We start from the raw sequence: 24,704 nt of genomic DNA, 5'->3' as shown, positions 1-24,704 counted from the left end.
GAATACCCAAATACTGAAAAAGAACCACATTGGAGGACTCATATTACCTTCTTTAAAGACTTACTCTTAACATTGGCTCCATGTGTCCCAGTGCATTGGGCACCGGCCTGCAAATGGGAATGTTGCTGGTTTGCTTCCTACTCAGGGTACCGGGCCGGGCCGGGTCCCCAGCTGGGGGCTTTTTGAGCAACTGATTGATCGATGTTTCTCTCCCTCTCTTTCTTCCTCCCTTCCCTCCTCTCTCTAAACAAATAAAAATCTTAAAAAAGAACTCTTTATATAAAAAAATCTTACTCTAATTCTCATATTTAAGACAGCTTGTCACTAGCATAAGAATATTAAAGGAAGCAGGACACGGGAGCTTTCAACCAGAGAGAAGCTAAAAAGCTTGGGCTTTCCTTTTGCATTTTTGTTCTCAAGAACCACAAGGAGACTCTAAAAAGCTTAAGAGAGAGCTGATTAACATTTGAAGGCAACATCTTGGAAAACACCACCTAAAGGACTTTAATTACAAATGTATCCAACAGAAAGGAGAAAAAACAACATGGTTTTCCATGGCAAGTTTTATTACAATACAGAGTTAACAAGTTTTGAGTGTTCTACATAGGAAAAGACTGGTCAACTCAGACACTTCATAGAAAAATTAGCATTCACAAAACAAATATAAATCCATAGTTGCTTCTGTGACTAACGGAGAAAAACTACTTTAAAAGTTACCAAAACTCTAACCACATCTGACACTATTATAAATTTCAAACAGTAGATTTACCACATATATTACATTTTCAAAATTCTAATATTGCAAAACAACCATGTAATTTGGCTACAGCTAATTGTTTCAGGAAAGTTTAAAAAATTAACAAAGTTATGGCTATAAAATTTTTGTAGAGATTTTTCTGTAAAGTAAAAAAAATCCTTAAATCTTTAATTAAGGAAAACAGACAATCCTCTTAAATTTCTTATAAATAGCTCTCAAGACATATATTACAGATCTGCTACAAGCTTTCTTTATCTGAATTTCCCAGGATCCTTCACACCAAAGGACTACCTTTAAGAATTCTTCCATCATTTTACTCACATAAATATGAATAAACTCCTGTAAAAGTGAATTTAGACATATGCATTCTTAATCTACCCTTCCCCAATTAAGTTTTTGCTGAAAGGATTTTACTTTAAAAAGAAAGAAACCTCTTTGGTAAAAGTTACATATTTCCAATGAACACCTCTGCAAATGATTTATTAAGGAAGAAAGGAGAGAAAGATCTTGAGAATGTCTAGCCTTAATTCAGAAGATCTGTGTAAATAAATAGCTTCCTAGTCCTGTGAAGTAGGTCTAACATTAGAGAGTCCATGTCTGCCTGAAATGCAACATTGTATTAGAACGCCTGAGTCTTTACAGTTATATTAAAGATGGCAGGAAACATGGAGGCCTTAAGAACAAAGCCATAGGGAGTTAGTGCTCTTGGCAAATTAAGAAGAATGCCCTACAGAGAATTCCGTGAACCAAGTGGCTACTCTACTTTCTCTGGTTAAAGAAAGCCCAGTGTTCTCTCTGGGCATACAGGGTCTCAGCCCAAGGCCACACCCTTTTTAGTTATAAAATAAACCCTTTTTCATTTCAAAGAGGGGTAGGTAGAACACGAATGGGCACCAAAATGAGAGGCTATTTAGAAAGGCAGTCAAAGGAGAAAAAAACCCAGGCATCTTAAATACAGGCTCTGGAAGTCCCTTTTTTGCAGATAAATGAAGCACCAATGGTAGTAAACTTCTGGCCAAAACGAAGCACATAATTTTAAAAGGCAGAGGGTGGCAACCGGGGTCAGTGGAGTCAGCGCTGCACGGAGGTCTTTCACAATGAAGGAGCCTCTGAGGAGCTAGAAATGAACTATTCGGTGTGGGAGGCCCCTGCTGGCCACTGCTGATGGGCACCGGAGCCCCAAGTCCCAGGAACCCTATCTGCCCTCAGCTCCCACATTTCCCCGCACTGCAGAAGCGCAGAGCTCCAAATACTTCTGGTGACCAATGCCTTCAAGCCATTTCCCAAGAGACTGTGAGGACAAAATCGACAAAAGCAAAATCCATAAGGACAAAGTTAAGTGTCAGAAAGCTTTGCTAGAAAAGTCTCTGGTCTTCAGTCAGGTGATGTGTCTAGGTACATTGAGCAACACTCCCAAAAAGAACCCCTTCCCCTACTTGGTCTTTTTACTCATGGAAATGAAAGGGGAAATTTTTTCCACATCAGATAAATGGCACAGAAGAAACATACAGAGTTTTAAAAACTTTTTCAGCTTTCATCACTAAAGGAATCTGACCAGCAGCTTCTAGGAACACCTTTTATTTTTTTAAATCATGTACAAAAAGTTGTAGGAAGCCAAAGTCTATTATTTAAAAAAAAGAATTTATCAAATAACAGCATCATCATAGCGACTCAAAGCAATTGGCATAATTTTTCCAGTTTCTTAAACCACAATAGCACAAAAATGCAGGTTCTTTAAACCTGCATTTGAATGTTGACTCATCACCTGAGTATTGTTTATTACAATTAATAATCACTAAAGTCAACTTACGTGCCCACAGTCTTCAGAGTATGTCCACATCTGTCTTGATCATTCAGATAATCTTGCGTGAGAATAGAAACCAGGTGACTATAACTAGTCTTCTTGTATTGGACCAAATTTTAGACAGGAACTAACTTCAGGCCACAAACCAAGTTTTAAGCATCTGGAAAGGGTGGGCAGGCTAAGGAAGGGAGCTCCCAGGGCCCTGCCACTGGCAACATCCTTTCTTTTGTGTCTCCCTGAGCTTCTTTCTGCAGGGAGAGGGGGTCAACAAAAACCAGCCAAAGAAGACATGGCTTTGTCAGCTTGACCTTGACCTGCTGTAAGGACCAGTTCTGAAGTCACACAGCTGGCTGCCAGACCCCACTAACAGAAAGAAAGCATAACAAAAGTAGTTGCTGACACAACGCCAGCTCTTGATCTGCCTCTCCTTGTGGTCTTCCTAAAGCCAATCTCACTTCCTTGGAGCCCTTTGTCACTGCACCTGGTGGCCACTGCAGGGGCCTCTGCCAGGGAGCTGCTGCTACAGACAGCCCCTCTCTGTCAGCTGGTCCCCACCCACAGAGCTAGCTCACTCTCCCACTGGCTTGCTGCAGGCCTGCCTCAGCCATTCATTGTGTGGCTCCAGGTCATCCTTCAACCGCTCAGCCCAAAGAACGCCTGGACTGAAAACAAGGCTCTTTTTCTCACAAGTGCTTTCAGTAACTGAATCTCAAGACACTGTCATTAAGGCAAGTTCCTAGAGGATTCAGCAGTTGCATTTGTTTTCCTTCCTTGTTTTTGTGGGAGGAAGGCAAAAAAGGGGAAATGAAGAATTTGACTAATTTCCAAAGCCAGCCTTTTGGCACATGGAAGCTCAGCTTACAGGGAGCCCAGTTCTGCCCAACTCAAACGTACTGTAGGGGGCAGGGCAGTCTCAGCCTCAGACCCTCTCTGGCAGGGAGGTCGAGGAGTCTCTCCATCCCACAGGAAAACACCACCAGGGGCGTCCCTGTGATGTCTCCACTGGAGTCTCTAATGGACTTTCCACGAAGTCAGCTCCTTCCTGACTCAGAACATCAGCACTGAAAACAGACATCTTCTCAGGCAGCCGCCCAAAGTCTAACATCTCAGGAGTATTACTTTATCGGTACGTATTTAAAAAATTGCTGTGGATGTTATTTATGACTTAATTAAATACCCTCGCAACCCAACTTTCCTTCTAAGGATGTCTGGTCACGTCTACAACTTGTACAACAGGCCTCACCCGGCCCGCCTGGTTGAGCTGCTGCCTGTGATGCTGTCGTCTTCACCTCAGCACATCTACTCCGGCAGCCGCCATGGACATGAACAGGGCGGTCTCGTTACAGATCCGGACATCAAAAGCCCTCTGCTTCTGCCATTCCGAAGGCCTCAAGGTGGAAGAGAAACCGGGGGGCCGACCTTAACAACTGAAGGAGGGCGCAGCGGGCTTCAGCCTGGAAGCAACCTTTCAGGTAAGGTCTTATGGTATTATTACTATTAACAGCACAAACAAGTAAGAACTATAGCTCTCCATCATTTAGACAAAGAAAACAACATGAATATTTTTCCATAACCATGTGAATAATTGCACAAACAAGAGTCATAATTACTACAGGAACCTGGATTGGGTGGTGATAACACGGTGGGGGATGACACAGGTGGTGGTAGCAAACTGTGCTTTTTCACATTAGAACGAAGATGCTGAACCCAGAAAGGACGAGGAGACCTCTGGGAAGGGATACGGAAGGATGAGGGTAGAAGTGATTCCCAGCATCACAACTTCAAGGGGGGCCGGGAGGAAGCAGCAGAGGGGGAGGTAAAATCAGGGGCTTCCTCTTGCGCCCTATACTTACCAGGGGCTTGTGAGCAGGCTCCTGCAGGCCGAGGTGTGGGGAGGGGTCTGCATTCTGTCAGGGGCTGAGGGCTCAAGATTTGGCCATGTTTTCTATTCCAAGAGTAAGAATGACAGGCCACACAAGGGAAATGTCTGTCCCTGTGAGAAGATGTCATACTCCAAACTCTGTTTCAGTAAAAACATGCAGAAGAAAAATACTAGCCTAACTACTATTCCAGTTTTTAGGGGCAAGACACAAACAAAATATATGATCACTGAGGATCAGCCTAGTTGAAAATTTCAATTCTTTTGGGGTAATCCTGTAGTTTCTTTTCAAATTTTAGAATTAAAAAGCTAATCAGGTGAATTTTTTTTGAAAGCCTTTTCGAGCACACTTCAGCGAGGGGATGCCAGCTTTTCGAAAAGCACCAGCAACTGCTCAGACCCCTGGGACACTTGTTCAGAGGACGTCGCTTCCAGCCTGCAGGCCCGCCGAACCAAGGGGGCGGCTCAGCTCCTCACACGTAGAACTGCCGAGTAGGACAGCAGAGGGGGGCGACCAGCGTCCACAGGTACAGGAGGACACACATCCAGCAGGAGGCCATCTTGACCCAGAAGATGGACCAGCTCCCGCTGAAGAAGGTTTCGATGTTGGCGCTTTCGTAGCTGTGGAAACAAGAGAGCATCCATGGTCAGAGCTGGAAGAGAACAGGTGGGGAGAAGGTCTCTTCCACCAAACATGTCCCTGCTTCTGCCCCTCTAGCCTTTCCTTTTTCCTAACCACTGACTTCATATACAATTCACTCCCGTTTAAACAACTCCCGTGTACAACTCTATGGCTTTTATTATGCCATAGACTTGTGTAACCACCACCACAATCCATTTTAGAACATTCTCATTGCCCAAAAAGCAACACTGCACCCTTCAGCCACCCTCCCGTTTCCTCCCCTCACCCCAGCCCCCAGCATTCACTCCTCTACTTTTGGTCTTTATGAAGTTGCCTATTTGAAATGTTTTCATTTTCATAAAGAATCATGGGGCCTCTTGGGACTGGCTCTTCCCACTCAGCATAATTTTTTCAAGGTTTTTTCATGCTGTAGCACTTGTCAGCACTTTATTCCTTTTTATTGCTGAGTAATATTCCATTGTCTGGATACAGTGCATTTTGTTCACCCATCATCCGTTGATGCACATTTGTGTTGTTTCCACTTTTCATCAATGATGCTGCTGTGCACGTTGTGTCCAAGTTTTTGTGTGGACACAAACGTGCTTTTTCTTCACTTGGGTATACACTTAGGAATAGAGTTGCCAGATCATATCGTAACTCTTTGTTTAACATTTTGAGGAACTGCCAAACTGCTTTCCAAAGCAGCTGAACCATTTTACAATCCTACCAGGAATGTAAGAAGGTTCCAAATTCTCCACATCCTCAACAACATGTGTTAGCATCTGCCTGATTGAGTACAGCTCCCTCCATTTTTTCTAAGCTTCTCAAGCCAAAAATTTCCAGGAATTCTCAAAGTATCACTGGGAAGCATCAGAAGCTTCCTCCCTATTTTCTCCCTCAAGAGCATGGCTGGCAAGAATTCCCCCACCCCTCTGTTTGAAACTGCCAACCCCTCGATCCCCAGCCCAACAAGGTATTCCTTATTCCTCTTCCTCATTTCATTTTTCTCCCCTGGACTCACCACTATCTGACACACTGTGTCTCATTAGGATCAAGTCTCCCCCACTAGAATGTAAGCCCTGCCACCTAGAGCAGTGTGGCACATAGGAGCCACCCAGTATTGGTTGAATGAATGAATAAAAGAAAGCACAATGAGCCTAAATGTCTATCCCATGTATATCCCAATTTATAACAAACTATGACCCAGCAGAAACTTTGGATCAGTCAAAGAATAATCCGGAAAGAATCTGTACTGTGACAGGGAAAGTCAGATGTATCATATAATATATAACCTGTATAATCTTATTAACCAGTGTCACCCCAATAAATTTAATAACATTTTTAAAAAGCAGATGATTACTTGAGAATTCCATTACTATTATTAATACTGTGTTCTTCAAGACTGCCCATAAGGAGTTAACCTTCCTTTTTTTTTTAACTTGCAGTAACTGTGGCAAGTTCCAGGGTAAAGCATGCTGCTAGACTGTTATGCTGCTTGACTTGGAAAGGAGTTTAGTTGACTCCAGATCTGATCTGTGTTTCAGCATCTTAAAGAATAGGACTTCACCCTGGCTAGTGTGGCTCATGGATTGAGTGCTGGACTATGAACTAAAAGGTTGCCTGTTCGATTCCTAGTCAGGGCACATGACTAGGTTGTAGGTTAGGTCCCCAGTAGGGGGCGTGTGAGAGGCAACCACATGTTGATGTGTCTCCCTCTCCCTCTCCCTTCTCCTCTCTCTAAAACTAAATAAATAAAATCATTGAAAAATAAAAGAATAGGACTTACACTGATTTTCAGACTGTCCCTTCTGAAACATCTAAGAAAATGGGCCACTCACTTGAACCAGTTGGTAACGGTCATCATCACGTAGAGCGAAGCCAAAAAGAACACACAGTGGAAATAGGAATAGCTATAGACGGTGCTTTTCTTTTCATCATAAATGACGCCCGGTCCTTCTTTCATGTTCCGCTGCTCTTCGGTGTCTGCGAACCATAAAACCAGTGCGAGTTCAATGAGCGAACGTGTGTGTGCACGCTGAAAGACACACTCTGCTCCATCCCAGGCGTGGTTCGGAGGAAAAGATGTCAGGAGCCACTTGTACCCTCAGGCAATTTTCATCTGTGCCCTCAGGACACACCCCCAGCCCACCCTAGGATCTTCCTGAATGGGATTGGTTACCTGACATTCCCCTTATTGAATAGAGCAGAAGAGAGCCATTAGAAACACAAAACTTGTTATAAGCTCAGAAGAAAGGGAGAGAGAGCAGACCAGGAATTCTCCAGCCCCTGGGTGCTCCAATCCAAGAAGAAAAGTGATGGTGAGGGAAAGAGATGGTCCAAACAAGATGTCAGGACCTCTTAGTATTTTCCAAACGTTTATTACTTTAAAAACTATACTTTCTGCTTCTCTAAATCTCACTGTACACCTTAAACATGCACCAAAATATTAGACTGATTTCTCACCTGCCAGAACACCAATACAAACAAGCAAAGCCCAGCAACCCTTTGAGAAGAATGTGGAAAGTACGCACACAGTAAATGGGCTTTGGAAGAAAAGTTTCCCCTCACCGTTCAATTATTTGTACCTGAATCCCAAATGCCTACAGACTGGAGCTACAGGTACGGAGGGCCACACAGATATGCAGGGGAAAGTTCTCTACTCACCTTCTCCATAGGGACCGAAGCAGAAGCAACACCGAGCTACCTGAGAGAGCAAAACCAACAGTCAGGTGGCTTGCTTTCTGCTTTCCTCTCTCGACACCAGTGAGGAACTAAAGGCCACTGCCTGCCAAGCCTTCCCCATCTGAGTCACACCCCAGGCCCGGAACTGCACACATTATCCCTACAGAAGGTTTTGTCTAAGCACCTGTTCTTCCCAGATGCTCTGGGTGCTGGTGCTAGGAAATACAAAGGACATGGAGGTGAAGATCCCCCTCAAAGGTGTGCACGCAGTTCCTGTGGCTGCTGTGAGCCGACAGTCTCTAGATTGCAGCTCCCAGGCTTTGTCCAGAGGCAGAGCCACCCTACCAGGGGGCAAGCCCTTTCTGGGCAACCCGCAGGAGTGAGTGCTCACAGCAGGAATGCAAGGGAGCAGCCGTTGGCCCCTGTGTTTTCCATTTACAGTTGAGGAAACTGAGGTCAGGCAGGTTAAATAATTGGCCTGCAGTTACGCCACTAGCTTAGGGATGGAGCTGGGACATGAATGCACGATGGGAACTGCAAGGTCCATGATTCACAAGAGGCAGCAGGTAGCACGTGATATCTAGGAGATGGTGGAGCTGACTTGGCCTCAGAAGCAGGGAAGCTAAGGTATCGGGCAGGAGGCCCACCCACAGTTCCTGTAAAATTCAGCCTGCTCCACTGGCTGCCTTCCTGGCAGGGGACAGGAATGGGTGGGATGCTTTCCTCTGAAGAGTCTTTGCTGTCTTTCAAATTTCGTACCATGTGTCTAACCTGCTCAAAATAATACACATAATTTAACAAAAATCAGGGTATAAAAAATAATTACGTGATTCCAGAAGGACTCTAGTAAACAAATAAGAAACACTACATGTACCAAGACAGTCTGGAAAGGCTGGGTTCTTGGCACTTTCTGGCTGATAATATTTTTAGTACAAAGAACAGTCCCTGAGCCAGGGACAAGGACCTGGGAGCTTGAGTCTTTGTCCCATTTATACACCTCAAGGCCATGTCCTCTTTTCCCTCCTAAAGGGAATTTGTGATAGAGGGGTTAACCTTGACAGGATCTTGGATGATGGGACACAGACTCACTAATTCCTTCAGGGGACCCAACAGATGACTGCTGAGGTCCTCGTTCTTTTGAAGCTTAAGTTACCACAAGAAAGTAACTCTCTCAAAGGTGTATCCTGTGAAACGTGATGCAAAAAAGAGCAAACCAACTTCCACTCTGCATGCTCTCCATTTCCGAAGGAAACACTGGGCCTTTTCCCTCAGAATAAGAAAAACATCCTCTCTTAAATCTTACTTAGAGAACGTGCTGTTCTTTGCACTTTATTTAACTCAGTGCACAATAGGGATATTGAAACCATGAGGTACCGCCTCCGCAGGTGGTCGCCCAGTCAGTGGAGAGAACAAATGCCCGCCTCCTAGAGACCAGTCTCCTCTGTATGACAGGCAGTAAGCTATTCAGACTCAGCAGTTTTCTCCTTTGTTTTTAAGTGGCAGAAAGAGCTGGGGGACAACTGGCAGACTGACAACCCTTCATAATGGTTCACTCTCTCCAGGTCAGGTGTGGGAAAGACCATCCCCAGAGACGCAGCTGCAGAAGCAAGCGCCCATCAGATATACCAGGGCTCTTAAGCCCATGAAAAGCCATTAGGATGCAGCCAGGGCAGGACACCAGGCCAGGACACAGCAGTCGAGCTCCAGGGTAGCAGTAGTTAGCAACTCGGGCTCTGGAGCCAGAACACATGGTTTACATGCAGGCAAATCAACAGTTTAAATGACTTTGTAAAATGGAGATAAAACCCTTATTGGTTTTCTATGAGAATTAAATGAAATGGCCTGTGAAGCGCCTAGAACAGTGCCCGGAACATAGCAAGTGCCACAAATCTTAGCCATCACTGGAACTTCCCATTCTTCCCATTCTTGGGGTCAGGGCTGAGGCTTCTCCGGGTTGCCTCCATCTGGTTGGGCGTTTTTAGACCCTGATGGGCGTCCCATTGAGGGCCCCAGAAAGACTTTTGCACAAGTAATAAAATAAGACACTCTACTGCTAACATCTGCCAACCACCATGATTCTTTGGACACCTATTCACAATACCCGATAAAATGCCCACCTGATGGAGCTGATGCGCTTAAATGAGCTAATGCACAGCCACTGCTCAGCCAAGTGGTACACGGCAGATGTTTGTCCCTGCCCTTATCCAGCGTTCTCTCCTCCCTCGGAACAGCTATTAGGTAACCTCTCGGCTGTGCTACACATGGAGGGCACAGACAGGTAGGTATAAGATAGAGGAAGGGACTAGAAGTTAAACACACACACACACACACACACACACACACACATACACACGCACACACATTCCATTTATGAAAAGAACAAAGCCACTCAGGACTCTGGTGGGAGGTGGGTGGCAGGAAGCCACACAGGAGGCCTGTATTGTTGGGGGAAAATCAAGGGTTTTAATTCCATAATCTATACAGGACACATATTGTACAAAATTTGTATTCTTGAGATTCAGGGATGCAGATCAATAAAGATGCAAAATAAACATAAAAAGCATTTCTGGAAAAATGGGTCTTCTGAGATAAAGCAGGACAAGGAAAGGAAGTGAACTTACTTCCAGTTCGGGAGCTGCATATCGTCCCTGCAGAGCATCGGAACTCGATCTCGTGGTCGATGTCAGACTAGGAGACAAGCACAGAGGTCCACAGAGCAGGTCAGTGTGTTGTACCACATCGCAGGAGGGCAGGGCCACCTGGCCAGTACGCCAGTGAGGCTCGCTAACCCTCAGTTCCCACTGCTTGGAAAAACGCAGTCTACCTCAATGTCCACTTTAGTCCCACTCTGGCTGACAGAGTCTACAGATGATGTTGTACACGAATTGTGTCGGACCACTTTGTGCAAAGAAAGGTTTGTAAAGAAATAAAGTGGCTTCTGGCCCCACAATCTTGGTTTTCACCTTTTCTCCCTTAAATGCCAAAAAAAATTTCTGATTTCACTTTTACTGTTCCCTTGCCTTTGACTAGTCTTGCTTAGAAGGGATCTAGAGCAATGAAAGAACGTTGCAATAGCAATGAAAGAACATTGCGATGGCAATGAAAATCAAGGGTGTGAAAAGCACAGGCCCCAGTTACTTACTGAGATAATCCACCTAGAGCAGAACAAGATTCTCTGTTTACAAATGTAATATAGAGTAGTTGTCAGTGAGATTAAAAAAAAAAATCTCCAGCCACTTTCCTTACACCCTGAGAGGTAAAATGTTATAAAGTTTGACTTGCAGGAGTAAAAAGGGTATTTATTTTTCCTGGGAAAAAGAAGGGAACATTTTAAGCAAATAGAAATATATGCAATACTTAGAGTTCCATCGAAGTGTATAAATTCATTGAGCTAATATTTATTGAAGGTCTGCCATCTGTCAGGCCCTGTTCTAAGCTCTGAAGACTCAGTGAAAAGGACAACCCCGGTTCTCACACAGCTTCCGTGCTAGCACGGAGGTGGGTGCATATCTGTTTGTGTGAGTGTTGGGGGGCGTTGGCTAGTGGAGAGGCAGGAGTTGACAGGCTCTTTTCAATCAAATGAACCATAGGAGGCAACACTACCTTCTCTTTTCACTCTCAACCTCTTCCCCAAGGGGAGATCAAGGAAATGCAAATAAACAATAAAAAGACGTAGTCATAAAAGGTCCTCTGGGATCCCAGCATATTGCTTCTTTTGTGGTCCATTCAAGTCCAATAACATCAGTTTCTTTTCTTTTCTTTTTTAAGATTTATTTATTTACTTTTACAGAGAGGCAAGGGAATGAGAGAGGGAGAGAAACATGCGAGAGATACATCAATCAGTTGCCTCTTACATGGTTGCCTCTCACAGGCTCCCACTGGGGACCTGGCCCCCAGGTCCTGGGAGCCTGAGGCATGTGTCCTGACTGGGAATCAAACCAGTGACCTTTTGGTTCGCAGGCTGGCGCTCAATCCACTGAGCTACACCAGCCAGGGTGAATCACATCACTTTCATTTCTCCTTTGAACAGATGGATGTTAATTGAGGACCACTCCACTCCCACTTCCTGACTGTGAGCTTGGCCAGAGGAATGACAGACACATTTTAATGGCTGTACACCCACAAAACACATACACCTTGCTCCCGCATCTAAGAGTGTGATACATCTTGCCCTGACTGGTGTGACTCTGTTAGTTGAGTGTCATCCTGCAAAGTGAAAGCTCACCAGTTCGATTCCAGGTCAGGGCACATGCCTGGATTATGGGTTCAGTGCCCATCTGCCCATGCACAAGAGGCAACTAACTGATGTTTCTCTCCCTCTTTTTCTCCCTCCCTTTCTCTCTCTCTGAAAAGAAAAGAAGAGAAAAAAAAGAGAAGAAAAGAAACCGATACATACTTGTAAGAGTGTGCTGTATTTTGTGCTGTGAATTATGATGTAATACAGTACACATTTTCCATGGGGAGAAATAAAACTTTCAACTTTAAGAAGAGACCACTGCATGAAATTTTCACCAGAAAGATATTCATACTTCAAAGGGGGTAGGATAAACATTCCATTTCATAAATTCTTTGTAATAAATGGTTTCAGAGAAATAAAGCTTTTGACTCTGGCACTTTCACGCTTCATTGCCTCCATTGGACAGTACTAATAAACAGGGAAACGTTTACCCTTACTTCTAAAAATACCTATGTTCAGTGCATTAGTGACATGTGACCTCTGTATTACTGTAAAATAAGGCCTTTATTCAGTCATGGCCTTCCCCTGTAAAACACTCTTATTGGAATTATCAAGAAAATATTGTTTTTACAAGCTCCTAAAAAGCATAGGAAACTCTTACTGTCTGAACTCTAGCCTTAACTGACCCAGCAGCACAAGACAAGCTGTTGTACAATAATTCCTGGATTATCCATAACCTCCTGTCTCCTAGACCTAAGGCATGAGAGATGTTAACCAGGCCTTCCCGAGGGGCATGAAGGAGACTAAGAGATTTGTTGGGACAATGCCTGACCTACAGAGAACATCTACTACACCATAGCATTGGCCCCTGGTCACAAAAAGCCAGCAGTGGCTTACAGTCAGTGTGACACTCAAAAAGGTAAGACACCTCCTGTGCTCCTGCCCAGGAGCCACTGCCATGCCCACCACCTCTTCCACATTGGCAGGGGGCTTCCAAACACAGGTGCCTTCTGCACCCACTTCAGTACCTTTTGGAACTGGCCAAACGCCCCCTGATTACAGAAAATCTCTAAAAACTAAGTCCAGACTTTCCTATTGAAGACCATAGATTCTGCTTCCCTGACAAACTTACAGGGCAGGCCTTTGATAGATCCCGTACTATTTCCCAGCCTTTGTGTGAGGAAGTTCAGTTATGTTCCCATTGTACCGTAGAACTGGTGACTCATAGCTCCCAAAGGAGACCAGAGTCCTGTGTGCACTGGGGGCAGGCCTCAACATGCCCCTGATGCAGAGACATGGAAATTCCTAGCTGGTAGGTTAGAAAGTGCCAGGGTTCCCAAAATAAAGATACAAAACCAGCCGTCTTTTGTCCCTTAAGTTAGAACATCAGGCCTATAACACACCACAAGAATAGATACCCCTCTTGATTTACCAACTTTTTTCTTTTTAAGCCAGTCTCTCTGTAATGCAACTTACCTACCTTGTGTGTACCACATTGCTGTGAATGTTCCATTTTGAACCAGCAAGTTTGATATTTTATAAAGATTCTTAGCCTTTCCAATTTTTTAGTTATGCTTAAAGAAAAATATAATCATTTGTTATGTAAGTTGTCTAGGAACTTGAAGTAGCCAGGGAACATTTCATAGCACAAGTGCCTCCTGATAACATAACTATGCTAGTCATCTAGCTTATCTTTCTACCTCAGTGAAGAACAGACCTATTATTCCAAGCCAACACAGAGGAAAAAGTAACCCGTCTCTCCAAATACCCCAGCAAAAGACTCAAGGAAAAGTGCCCAAAAATTGGGGGTGGAGAGTACAGGAATAGGCTCCATGCCTCAGTTTCCTTTTATGTACCTTGAAGGGATTGGACTTGATTGACCCCAGGATCCTGTCCAGTCTGACAGCTTGAACTTGAAACAAACTGAACAATAATTTCAAAATCCAGAGACCAAGGAGGAAATTAAGGAACAGCTGGGAGAACCAGGGGCCTGTCGCAGCAAGAATCCAGGCCTAGGAGGGGGTGGGGATCGGCCTGCAGAATGAGCCACTGGGGCACTCCTGCACGGGGTCCAGGTTGCGACACTTCTTTACCACAATGGTGCCTGGGTGCAGCAGAAGGGGGTTCTGGAGAAAGAGCAGCCTCAGGCAGGAAGCCAGGGAGTGAGTTTTGGCTGAACCCTTCTTCCAAGCTGAGACAACAAAAAAGTAAAAATATATTCCTGGTGAGTGTGTCAGAAGCAGGATTTGGAACAGAAACTGAGGCTGGAGGTGATCATGAGAACCTTAAGGTGGTATGTGGGGGGAGCATGTCATCCTTAGGGGGCTCCTGTACTCATACAGGGGAGAAGCCAGTACAGTGAGCCTTCTATGGCCTCACAGAAAAATCTTTCCCAGCAATCCTGGACTTTCATTGAAAACAGGTGATTTCTTCTCCTGTTAATGTACACACTACCCAGTCTTTTGGCTTTCTACAATTTCTATCAAGAATTCTAGAAATTCTTGCAGTTGTGTTCAAATGACAGTTTCTACCCAGCCTCTTTTTGTAACGTCTTCCAAACCTTCATTCCTCCCAGTCTGGGAGGAAAACATAAACTCTAAAAGCCAAGATTTGAAAACCTCCTGATTGGACCGCCTCCCACCCCTAGCAGAATTTCCCCCTTTTTCAAGGCCTTAGTTGGCCTGAACTCACTTCCCAATGAACTGACTCCCCTTGAGCTGTCGTGGATAATTGCAGCAAACATTCATCACCCGCCCTGCCCTGGTGTGGTGCTTCACACAGAGAGTGTGTTACACAAACACTCAGGCACCACGGGGTTACCCGGCTTCCCCACTTGGTGCATGGCTGCTGTGTCCTATCTCCTCCTCCACTGGGCACTATGGTTTTGCAGTTTAATTACTAGCACTCGATAACATTTACTACTGGCATTTATACAGATTTTAAGTAGCAGCTGTAAGGGGATGTTTTACTTATCATCACTCACTCAAGGGTGGTGGTGGAAACCTGACAGGGTAAAAATTCCGTGCTGCAAAATAATACCATTTGCGGCAATTCTATCAGCACACTAAGTAGAATTTTTTTGCCAACTTTCCATTGGTAGGTTTAAAGCAAATCCAAGCCTGCTTTTATCTGAGGGGCAAACATTCCTTTTAGGCATCTAGCAACCCACGAAACACATGATTTTACTCTATTAAATATCTTTACAGTTTTTTCCTTTAAAAAAAATTGATTTCAGAGAGAGAGAGCAACACTGATTTGTTGTTCCACTTATTTATGCATTCATTGTTTGATTCCTGTATGTGCCCTGACGGGGGATTGAACTAACAACCTTGGTGTACTGGGACAAAGCCCTAACCAGCTGAACTACCCAGCCAGGGCAGTTCTTTTCTAATAATTATTATTATTATTATAATTAAATAATAAAATGCTAGATCACTGTAAAAATACATATTTTTAAAGGAATTAGAAGAATAAGAAAAAAATTACCTTACCAACATTATAAGTTTTGTTTATTTTCCAAGACTTTTCCTATATATGTAAACACAACTATATTTTATTTTTTTAAATGGAATACTCTATACTTACAGTTTAGTAATTCACTTTATCCTCACTTGACTTACCAATATTTTTATGCCAGTTCAGAAAAAAACTGAGTGAGAAATAAAATTCACCATGTTGCTGCCATTGTCCCCTAAACCCCAACAAGAACAGACTCAGGAAGAAAAAGCTTGCTCAAAAAAGGAAGAGCTGAGAATTAGGATTTAAAATGTGGGTGCCTTTATGTTTTCCCTGAAAACATTCACAGACTTGGGCCTGAAGCCAATCTATTTCTTTTTATGTTGTAGGTACTCAGTGAGCCATTATGGAACCAATAAGAACCAAAGGGCAGAAAGTGGCCACCGTGTGTGAAGGAGACGCTGTTCTGGACATGGCCACTATCTATTCCGAACTCCGGACCCGGGCCAGAATGGAGTTTGTTTTGTGCAAACCCCCCTTAGAGACTGTCTGATTATAATTAATCTTCATTCTGACATAAATCAGAGCCCTCCTTTGCCTCCTGCTATGTGCTGGTCCCTGGAACCGGTCGTTCTCCTGACCTGGTCATGCATGTAAAATCATTTCCGTGCCTGGTGGCATTCGTGCACTATCCCCCCTTTACCCTTTATGATTCTCCGGCACCTGCCAAGAGACACAAGGATCCATTCTGTCTTACAACCACCCAACACGTGCCTCAGATGTGAGTTTCCCTTAAAAACTCTACTAATTACCAGACTGAAGTGGCCAGCCTCTTTCTTTCCTCTTGCCCTGCCCTCCATTTACAGAGGTAGATTTTCAGTCTTGGGGCTTTTCCCTGGGTCTCTGGGTACTAACACCATGGTCCCTGCTGGTGCGACAGGGATATTCTGTCACTATGTCGAAACCAGAGTGAGCATCAATGTCACACATCCTTCATCGTAACAACCACTTGCAACACAAGCAAGCGTTTTACAGCTAGATGCGTGATTCAAAACAAGTAATTGGTCCCTGTAATGCCAGAGGGGAACCAAGTGAGAAGCTATACGAGAAAATGCCAGCTTGCTCAGAAAGACATTTTATTTAGACAAGGTATCACCATCAGCATTGTTTTGTTTCAGCCAGAGGAAGATTATAATGTGCTTAGGACAAGTTGAAGTTTTTATATACTGAAACACAACAAATAAAACCTAAAACACAGAAGTAAAACCTAAACATGAAAAGGTTACCGTCAAAGGGAAACTTAATTATCAGTGAAATAACTACCTGAAAAAAGAAACGGACCGTTTCCATCCTTTACTTCTCTCCACCTGGCAATCTTTTAAACATTTTTATGGTGGAACAAACCCCATCATAAGCATCTGAAATGCAGCCTGCTCATATATCACACCTACTTTTGGAGACTATCTGGCCTCCTTAACAGCACTGTGGGTTTTAGCATAAAAAGAAGAGGGGAGTTTCCTGTCTTTCCTGGACCAGGTACAAAATGAAATGACTGTGTATGCAGTGCTTTGAACTCTGCATCCACAGAAGAACGAATATTATATCCCTTGGATTAGAAAGTTTCCCAAACATTCTGGCACAAACCATGTCTTCCTAACTTTGTGTTCCCTTGCTCTCCAATAAAGCTTTAGCAGATAATAGTCTTTTAAAGGGTTGCAAACACCCTATACTTATTTACCTCATATAAATACAAGTAAGGCAAATAAAGTCCAAACACCTATTATTTCTATTTTCCTTCCTCCTCAGAGGGTGTTTGTTTTGCTGCCTCGCAGCTGCTAAAACTTATTGAAATTCTTCTCCTGCACATTTCAAATCTGTAGAGAAGGCCGCAGGTACTCCTGAAACTTACCATGAATATAAGATGCACGCAAACAAGAGGAAGGTACCCAGTCCAGTAACCAAGTTTTCGTCTCTGTACAGGTCCTGACCAAAGTCAGGCGCACAGATTGTAATGTTCTTCCCGTGTTTATCCAGCACTAAAAAACAAAGCAACCACAGTTAAATCAGAAAAACCTGTTGTAACTCAGACTCATTCATTCTGGGAAAATTCAGGTAGCTCAAAAGAGTGAGACTTATCCCTGGGAACTGACGCCTAGTCCTACTCAACTCAGACTAGCCTGTTGCTATTTCAAAGCACCGCTCTCCCATCTCACCACCCTCTGAGAACAAGACCCTCAAATTCTAGCCCAATGCTAAATTAGGATTTTTCAGTTCAGGACCTCATAAAAGTCTTGCTCTTTTTCAGTACTATTCAAATAGTAAAAGTAAGCTTACATTCATTTTTCAGCTGATTTGGCAGCCTCTGAACAGAGACAGTGTGTGGATAATGGAGTGCTCCCTCGATGTCCACCCTCTCTGGAGGTGTAATCAGAGCACCCAACTCCCCACCGTGTGCCAGCAGTGTAACAGCCACCTGCCCACAGCCACCTACCTGCCCACAGCCACCACCCAGATGAGAGTCATTTCACTGACAGTAATAGGGTGGCTGTGACATCTTTCCAGCTGTAACCTGGAAACTGCCTGGGGTGGCTGGATTTTTTTAAACATTTTGAGAGGCTACATTAACAAAGATTTCTGTAGCATTATCATTGGTGGTAGTTTTGTCATTGTTATGTTTTCATTTATTGATTTGAGAGAGAGAAACATCGATCTGTGTTCATCTTATTCACATATTCACTGGTTGCTTCTTGCATGTATCCTGACCAGAGATAGGACCTGCAGCCTGGGTGCACCAAGAGGACGCTCTAACCAGTCAGGGCCCAGCGACAGGTTATTTTTCATCAACACAGAGTTTTCAATTTTGAACCCTGGATCTACGTCTGATTGCCAACTCTGCCCAAAAATAAGGAACACAAAGAAAAGAAACCATTTTACAAACATGTGTATTCTCAGTGTTTGAAGTTGGACTAAAATTACCACTGGTACTCGCACTTGAAACAGTAAACATAACTGTGTGTTATGTGGTTTCTTAGGTCAATGAAAAATGTTTTTTAAAAAACTGACCAAACATGAACTTTGCTATTTAAGTAGTTAACACCTAGAATTAAAACTAAAAGTTTTTGTTGTTGTTGTTTTTAAGTGATACCTACCATTAAAAAGAAAATTACTATTAATCAAAACCCACACTAAGTTAAAACCAGAGATTAATACATAAAGTCTTGAAGAGACTAGATTTAAGTAAACTTAGAGTCAAGACAGAGCTTGTTTTAATAAAATAATTATATACAGCCCTGGCTGGTGTGGCTCAGTGGACTGAACGCCGGCCTGCAGACCAAAGGGTCGCTGGTTTGATTTCCAGTCAGGGCACATGCCTGGGTTTCGGGCTAGGTCCCCAGTATGAGGTGAGCAGGAGGCAACCACACATTACTGTTCCCCTCCATTTCTCCCTCCCTCTCCCTTTCCCTCTGAAAATGAATAAAAATCTTAAAAAAAATTATATCCAGGATAGACTATACTTTATATAAGGCCAACAATTATATCACTTTGCTCTAGAAATAGCTATAAAAATGAGATGCATACATAGTATGTGCATATGTTAAACCTTTCAAATTATCTTTACCTTTGCTCCCTAAATTTAGAAAATAGAAAAACAATTTCAAATATTTTTGCAGTTGAATAAGGTTAATGATAGCATGATAATGATAATGCATACTTAAAATTTATGAATAGAGTCTCATATATAAATGAGCTGTAAAAATCAGGTCACATATTCATTCTACAAAGTATTAATAAATGTAATGGCTTAAGAGAAATTCTAGGAATATCTAGGTGAAAACAGCTCTCAAGTACTAGTTTTTAGAAATGTACTCATTTTCATTTTTAAAAAAGATTTTATTTATTTTATTTTTAGAGAAGGAAAGGGAGAGAGGGGGAGAAACAATGTGTGGTTGCCTCTGCAGCACCCCCTACTGGGGACCTGGCCCGCAGTAGTAACCTTAAAGTAGTAACCTTATTTAATTATCTTGTTAAGTTATGAATTAAAATTTAGATTCTAAAGTCAAGACGGCTAGGCAGAGAAAAGTAGCTAACTTTGTACAATTACTTGAGTGGCAAAACCAGGCTCCCCAGGCAGTCCAAGCCTGGAGCTCACTCACGGTGTGTTGTCTCTCTCAGTAACTGTTATTTAAGATGAGCATTTCAAGGCCACACAGCCAGCAAAGGGTGCGGCTGGGCTCAAATATCTTCTTGTTTCCCACTCCCATGTTTTTTCCACTCACCCTGTTTCAGTCAGAGAAACGACCACCTGAAGAAAAGTACATTAATACCCAACTAAAAAAAAACAAAGCAAAACAGAAAGGTTCCTTGAAAACAGAGCGGGGAGGGGGGGGGTGGGGGGGTGGGGGGGACGGAGGCAGATCAGGCCTCAAAGCAAACTCAACAGTCTTCTTTGTTCACGCCTTTCCTACACAGCAGGAAGACCAAAGAGAAGGAATTTTCATGTTCATATCCCACCTTAAGACTTTATTTAATGAAAAGTCTACATCATTTCTCTAATTTGATTTATTTCGAGTAAGAGGGTGTAGCTCTGTGGAACAGCACGTGCTTGGCATGCATGAGACCCTGGGTTCAACTCCCAGCACCTCCACCTGCAACTCGGCCTGCAACAGCGCTCCTAAAGAAACACAGGCTCAGCTTGATTTACTGCAGCCCTGATCCCTGATACTTAAACAATAGCTCCCAAAGACAAATTTCTTCCTCCACAAATAAAATATTCATACCACAGACATGTGCTCCCTAACAAGGCCAGCTTACCTACTTCTTCAGGTTTGCTGGACAGAGCTGAGAAGGTCAGATACGTGACATAGCAGCTGATGAGACCCGACTGCAGCAACCCAGAGTGTGGCTGTCCTGGAACATGGCAAGAGACAGATTTTCAAACAGTGTTCAAATTTCAACAATAAGAAAGCATGTGCTTAAAAACACAGGACTTCCCATCCCCCCAATGATATTCCTCAAACTTGGACTCCCACCTTTAAAGGAAAGAAGAGGTACCTAATGTGTTTCTCAGGTAACACCAAAAAAGATTTGGCGGTGGGGGCAGTTAGACAGCCTAACTGCTACTTTAGAGAGCCAAGTTCTGCCAAGCTCTCTACCAACACCTTATTTTGATAATAACTACAGCTGTACTTAAACATATTGCCTGGTCCACTTGAAGTTCATAACATTAGTTCTTAAATCACAAGATCTCAGAAGAACATTTACCATCATTATTTGTGAGATCACATGGCTTAGTGGAGAAAACAACAGACAGACCATGGACGGACTCCTCTGGATCCTACAAGGCCAGCAGACGCTTAGAGTCTGTGACAGTGGAAAAAAGCTCTTATCCATCAATGAATGAGCAAGAAACCCTTCACAACACCTGAGCTGGTCCCAGCCCAAGTGGAAGACTATGGGGCTCACCATTCATTGGGAGACGGGCTAAAATGTTGCGGCATTTATACTAAACTCAGTGTTTAGATCACTAAGAGTAACCAGGGTATAATAAAAGAGATTCATATTTTGGGGGGTAAAATTTTCGACTACCTGCTGGCATAAAAGGATTTAGTTTCATTTATTTTTCTGTCTGGTTAAATTTGTTTCTAGAATTATATCTATTAAATTACAATGACCAATAAAGGTATAGAAATAGGCCCTTTTATAATGTTGCTCTTTTGGCACAGGAGTAAGATTTAACTTAACAACTAACAACATTAAACTAAACATTTAAAAATACTGTAACTATTTCAAAGTTGTTTTAATCTGGACACCAGTAATGCTTTAGGAAATTCTTATCTGACCAATTAAAGAGAATGGAAGAATGATACTCTCAATATCAATAATGGACTTGAAATTTTTAGTACAGAAAAACTTTAAATTATTCAATACCTGCTCTTTTTTAAAGCATCACTTTAGAAAGGATTCGAGGGGCTATAAATTTACTTGACGTATTTTCCTTTTCCCATCTAGAAACCTGAATGCCATGTATTTTTTTTGTAATCAATCACCTGTACAGTAAAGCACCTACAAGCAACATGAAACCAGAGACAATTCTCTCTTTAATCAAAGAGAGCATACTGGCCTAAGGTATTAGAAGTCATTTACAAAAGACCATTCATGCCTATACTTTCTAAAGCACTTTCAAATCCCTTATCTCTTCCTTTCAGCATGGAAAGGACCAGAGCAAGGTCAGGTTCAGAGGTTTCTGTTGGCTTTGCCGAGGAAGGACTTGGGTCTGGGGAAGGTGGCTCGGGGGCCAGCGGCCGGCTGCAGAGATCGGATTTCCTGCTTCCTAACTGCTAGACCACACTGTCCCTGATTTCTGGTCCAGAGGCCTTGAGTGAGAGACGAGCCCAGAAAGAGCTCTTTCCAGAGTCTTCTCTTCAAGTTTTACACGGAGATTATAGATTAGAGCTCAATATACACTAAGGGCATTTCCAATTAAAGGGTCCTTGTGGTACATTATTTAATAATGGCAAAATCTATCTCATTTTATTGACTTCATTATGTTCAGATCTTTCTTGACATGAGGCATGTGTGATGGTCACATTCAGCCCAAGTGTGGGATATGAAGCAGAGACTGGAGTCCCCCCTTTCCTATTGCTGACTCATCCCTGGTATGTTAAGAAATGACCCTAATTTTTTAAAATCAGGTTTGCTCAAAGACACTTATACAATAAATAAGGCAGAACAACAACAACAAAAAACTGCTTACGATTTTGGACACAGGGCGAGATGGCTACCAGTGAAATCAGCAGACACAGGCCTCCGTTTACCCCCAGGAGGATTTTGTTTTGCAGGCAACCATCTTGCTGTGTGTAAAACACTGCCATCAAAATCAGGCCTCCGGCGGCAATGGAGTACATGGTGAGGGTCACCAGGGCCAGGGCGGCGTACCACAGCTTGTTGTGAGCTGTGCCTGCAGTCCTGTTTTTGCGGGGAGAGGTAAGAGGGAAGGGAGAGAAGACAAGTCAGCGAGGGTCATGAGGGGTTCTGACATCCACCGTCTCCAGCATTCACTAATGCTGTCAAGCCTTGGGCCTATCATAACCGAGCTGTCCCAGAGACTACCAGCACTTATGCTCCATCAAAGCTAGAAGGTACCAGTCAATATGAAAAAAACTTACAGGTTCAAGCTTAGAATCCTTTCTAAATACTGAAAGAATTGCTTTTGACTTCAGTGTATCCCTCACCTACAATCAGTACCCACAGGCTTTACTGCAGCTTCCCCTCCCTGAAGGTGAATTAGCCAGGGACAGTTTTGGGGAGTAATAAAAAGTGGCTCTTTGCTGGAGCTCACTTCCAGACATCCCTATACACACAGAGACTGGAGGTGCCACAGCTGTTACTCCCAGTGCTGACAGCAGCTCCTGCTGAAGCTCATGTTCTCTTTAGAGAGAGAAGCAAATTAACTCCATGCAGGGAAAGATGGGCCGGCCTCAGCCCTTCCACCCCGGCCCTGGACGGGCGCATCTGCAACAGTTCTGCTTCTCCACAGCAACGCCAAGTACAATGAAGGGAAAATGTGACAGTAAATAAAAGTGGAGGATAAAATCAGCCAGGGAAAAAGTAAACATTTTAAGGGGGTTTACAGTGAAAAATGTAAAAGAGGGGATTAATGTGCTTTCTAGTTTATATAACTATTAATAAAGGGATGGGAGACATAAGTGGTGGTTTAACGATCTATAGACATTGTTCAGAACAAAGGAAAGAGTGCTTCTAAATGCTAAATGAAGAGGACAGAGCAACAGAAGAATGGCTTGAATCACTGTCATCTGCCTTCTGATTACATTGCTCTCTGTAACCACATTCTCACAAACCTTCAGAAAAAGCATCTTGCTTAATGTTTTCGCAGAACTGGAAAGTGTTCAAGAGACCCAGCTAAAATGTTTTAATGATGAGAAACTTACTGCAGCTAGAAACAAAGGAAACAGGGAAGGAAAGGCCAAAATGACAATGACCATTATATTCTTGAAATGGAGCCAGGCTCTCCAATGACCACAGAATTATTCCAACATAGAAGGCACACAAAGGAAGTAAAGACAAAAATGAGACTCGAGAAAGGAGGGGAGGGAATCTAAGGATCAAATAGTAATTCATGACACAGAGAGAATGAATTATGTAGAAAAAGGTAAACACTGCTGACTAGTGTACAGGTGGGGTCCGAGTATTTCTCCGCTAGTCTTTTGGATTATTTTATTACAATATAAAGGGCTTCCTTACAGTTAATTTATGCACATAGTCCCAAAGTTAAATCTTCAACCCTAACTGCTCAGCTCCACTCCAGACTCATAATATCCAACTGCTCCGCATACTTACTTGAGGGTCTACTCAGCGTGCCCAGTTTAACAAGTCCAGAGTAACTTCCCAACATTCAAACCTCCATCCCCTAAACCTGCTCTTCTCTGATCTTCCCAACCTCAGAAAGTGACAATTCCATTCTACCTCTGGGGGGTGGGGGTGGGGGGGTGGAATAAAGGGAAGAACTGCACTGTCAGCAAATTCTGCTGGGTTTGGGGTCAGAATATATCTGAGTCTGACTGCTGCTAACATCTGGCTCCAAGCGACCTCATCTCTCACCTGGATTATCTCCTATAGGCCTCCTTGCTGGTGCCTCCAACTCCCTCTAATCTTTTCTCCACAGGGGTCCTCAACACCCGCCCCCCACCAGCGTTCCACCCACCCTCCCCCACAATCCATTCACAATGGGCTAGCCAGCAAAGCTCACCTAAGCTCTGCCTCCTTCCCTCCACTCCCAACACCTCCCATGAAACCTGTCCCTGGTGCCCAAAAAGTTGGGGACTGCTACACTAGATAACATCCATCTAGTGCCCTCCTGTTTCACACAACGGCCCCAGAAGCCCCACGTGATGTGGCCCAGTGCTGTCTCTTGACTTCACATCTTACACCATTCCCTCACCACTGCAGTCCAGCCACACGGACACTCCTTTGCTCCTTAAACAAGCACAGCACAGACCCAGCAGTCCTGCCTCGGCTCTCCCCCTCCTTCTTTCATCTCCCTCACACTTTACCAGGAAGCCGTTCCCTTCCCTGCTCTCTCCAGCTGCCGCACCCTGTATTCTTTCCTCCCAGAGCACTTCTCACCAACTGAACCTATTAATTCTTCACTTGATCAATCAAGTTGATTATCTCCCCCACCCTTCCTGAAGAATGCAAGCTCCACAAAACAAGACAAAGTTGTGTTCGCTGCTGTTATGCTCTGGAAGGGCTGGCAAATAATAGGCACTTCATGAATACTGATGTAAGCACTGTCGGCTGCCAAATAAT

The 24,704-nt window shown here is 43.5% G+C and overlaps 1 protein-coding gene across 1 annotated transcript in view; it reads right to left on the bottom strand.

Moving 5' to 3' along the window:
• Positions 1-545: 545 nt before the first annotated feature.
• SERINC5 (serine incorporator 5) overlaps positions 546-24,704 on the bottom strand; it is an 88,260-nt gene continuing 64,101 nt past the window's right edge. The window contains exons 6-12 of the mRNA XM_045847898.1: positions 22,132-22,343; positions 20,190-20,285; positions 17,287-17,413; positions 10,366-10,432; positions 7,727-7,766; positions 6,901-7,045; positions 546-5,061 (exon numbers count right to left, since the gene is read on the bottom strand). Coding sequence (XP_045703854.1) covers positions 4,914-5,061; positions 6,901-7,045; positions 7,727-7,766; positions 10,366-10,432; positions 17,287-17,413; positions 20,190-20,285; positions 22,132-22,343 — 835 coding nt within the window. The 3' untranslated portion in view covers positions 546-4,913. The remainder of the gene's footprint in view (positions 5,062-6,900; positions 7,046-7,726; positions 7,767-10,365; positions 10,433-17,286; positions 17,414-20,189; positions 20,286-22,131; positions 22,344-24,704) is intronic.

Source organism: Phyllostomus hastatus, unplaced genomic scaffold (genome assembly GCF_019186645.2).
Source record: "Phyllostomus hastatus isolate PE091 unplaced genomic scaffold, TTU_PhHast_1.1 phas_contig_58, whole genome shotgun sequence".
NCBI lineage: Eukaryota > Metazoa > Chordata > Mammalia > Chiroptera > Phyllostomidae > Phyllostomus > Phyllostomus hastatus.
This window is presented reverse-complemented; position numbering and strand designations above follow the sequence as displayed.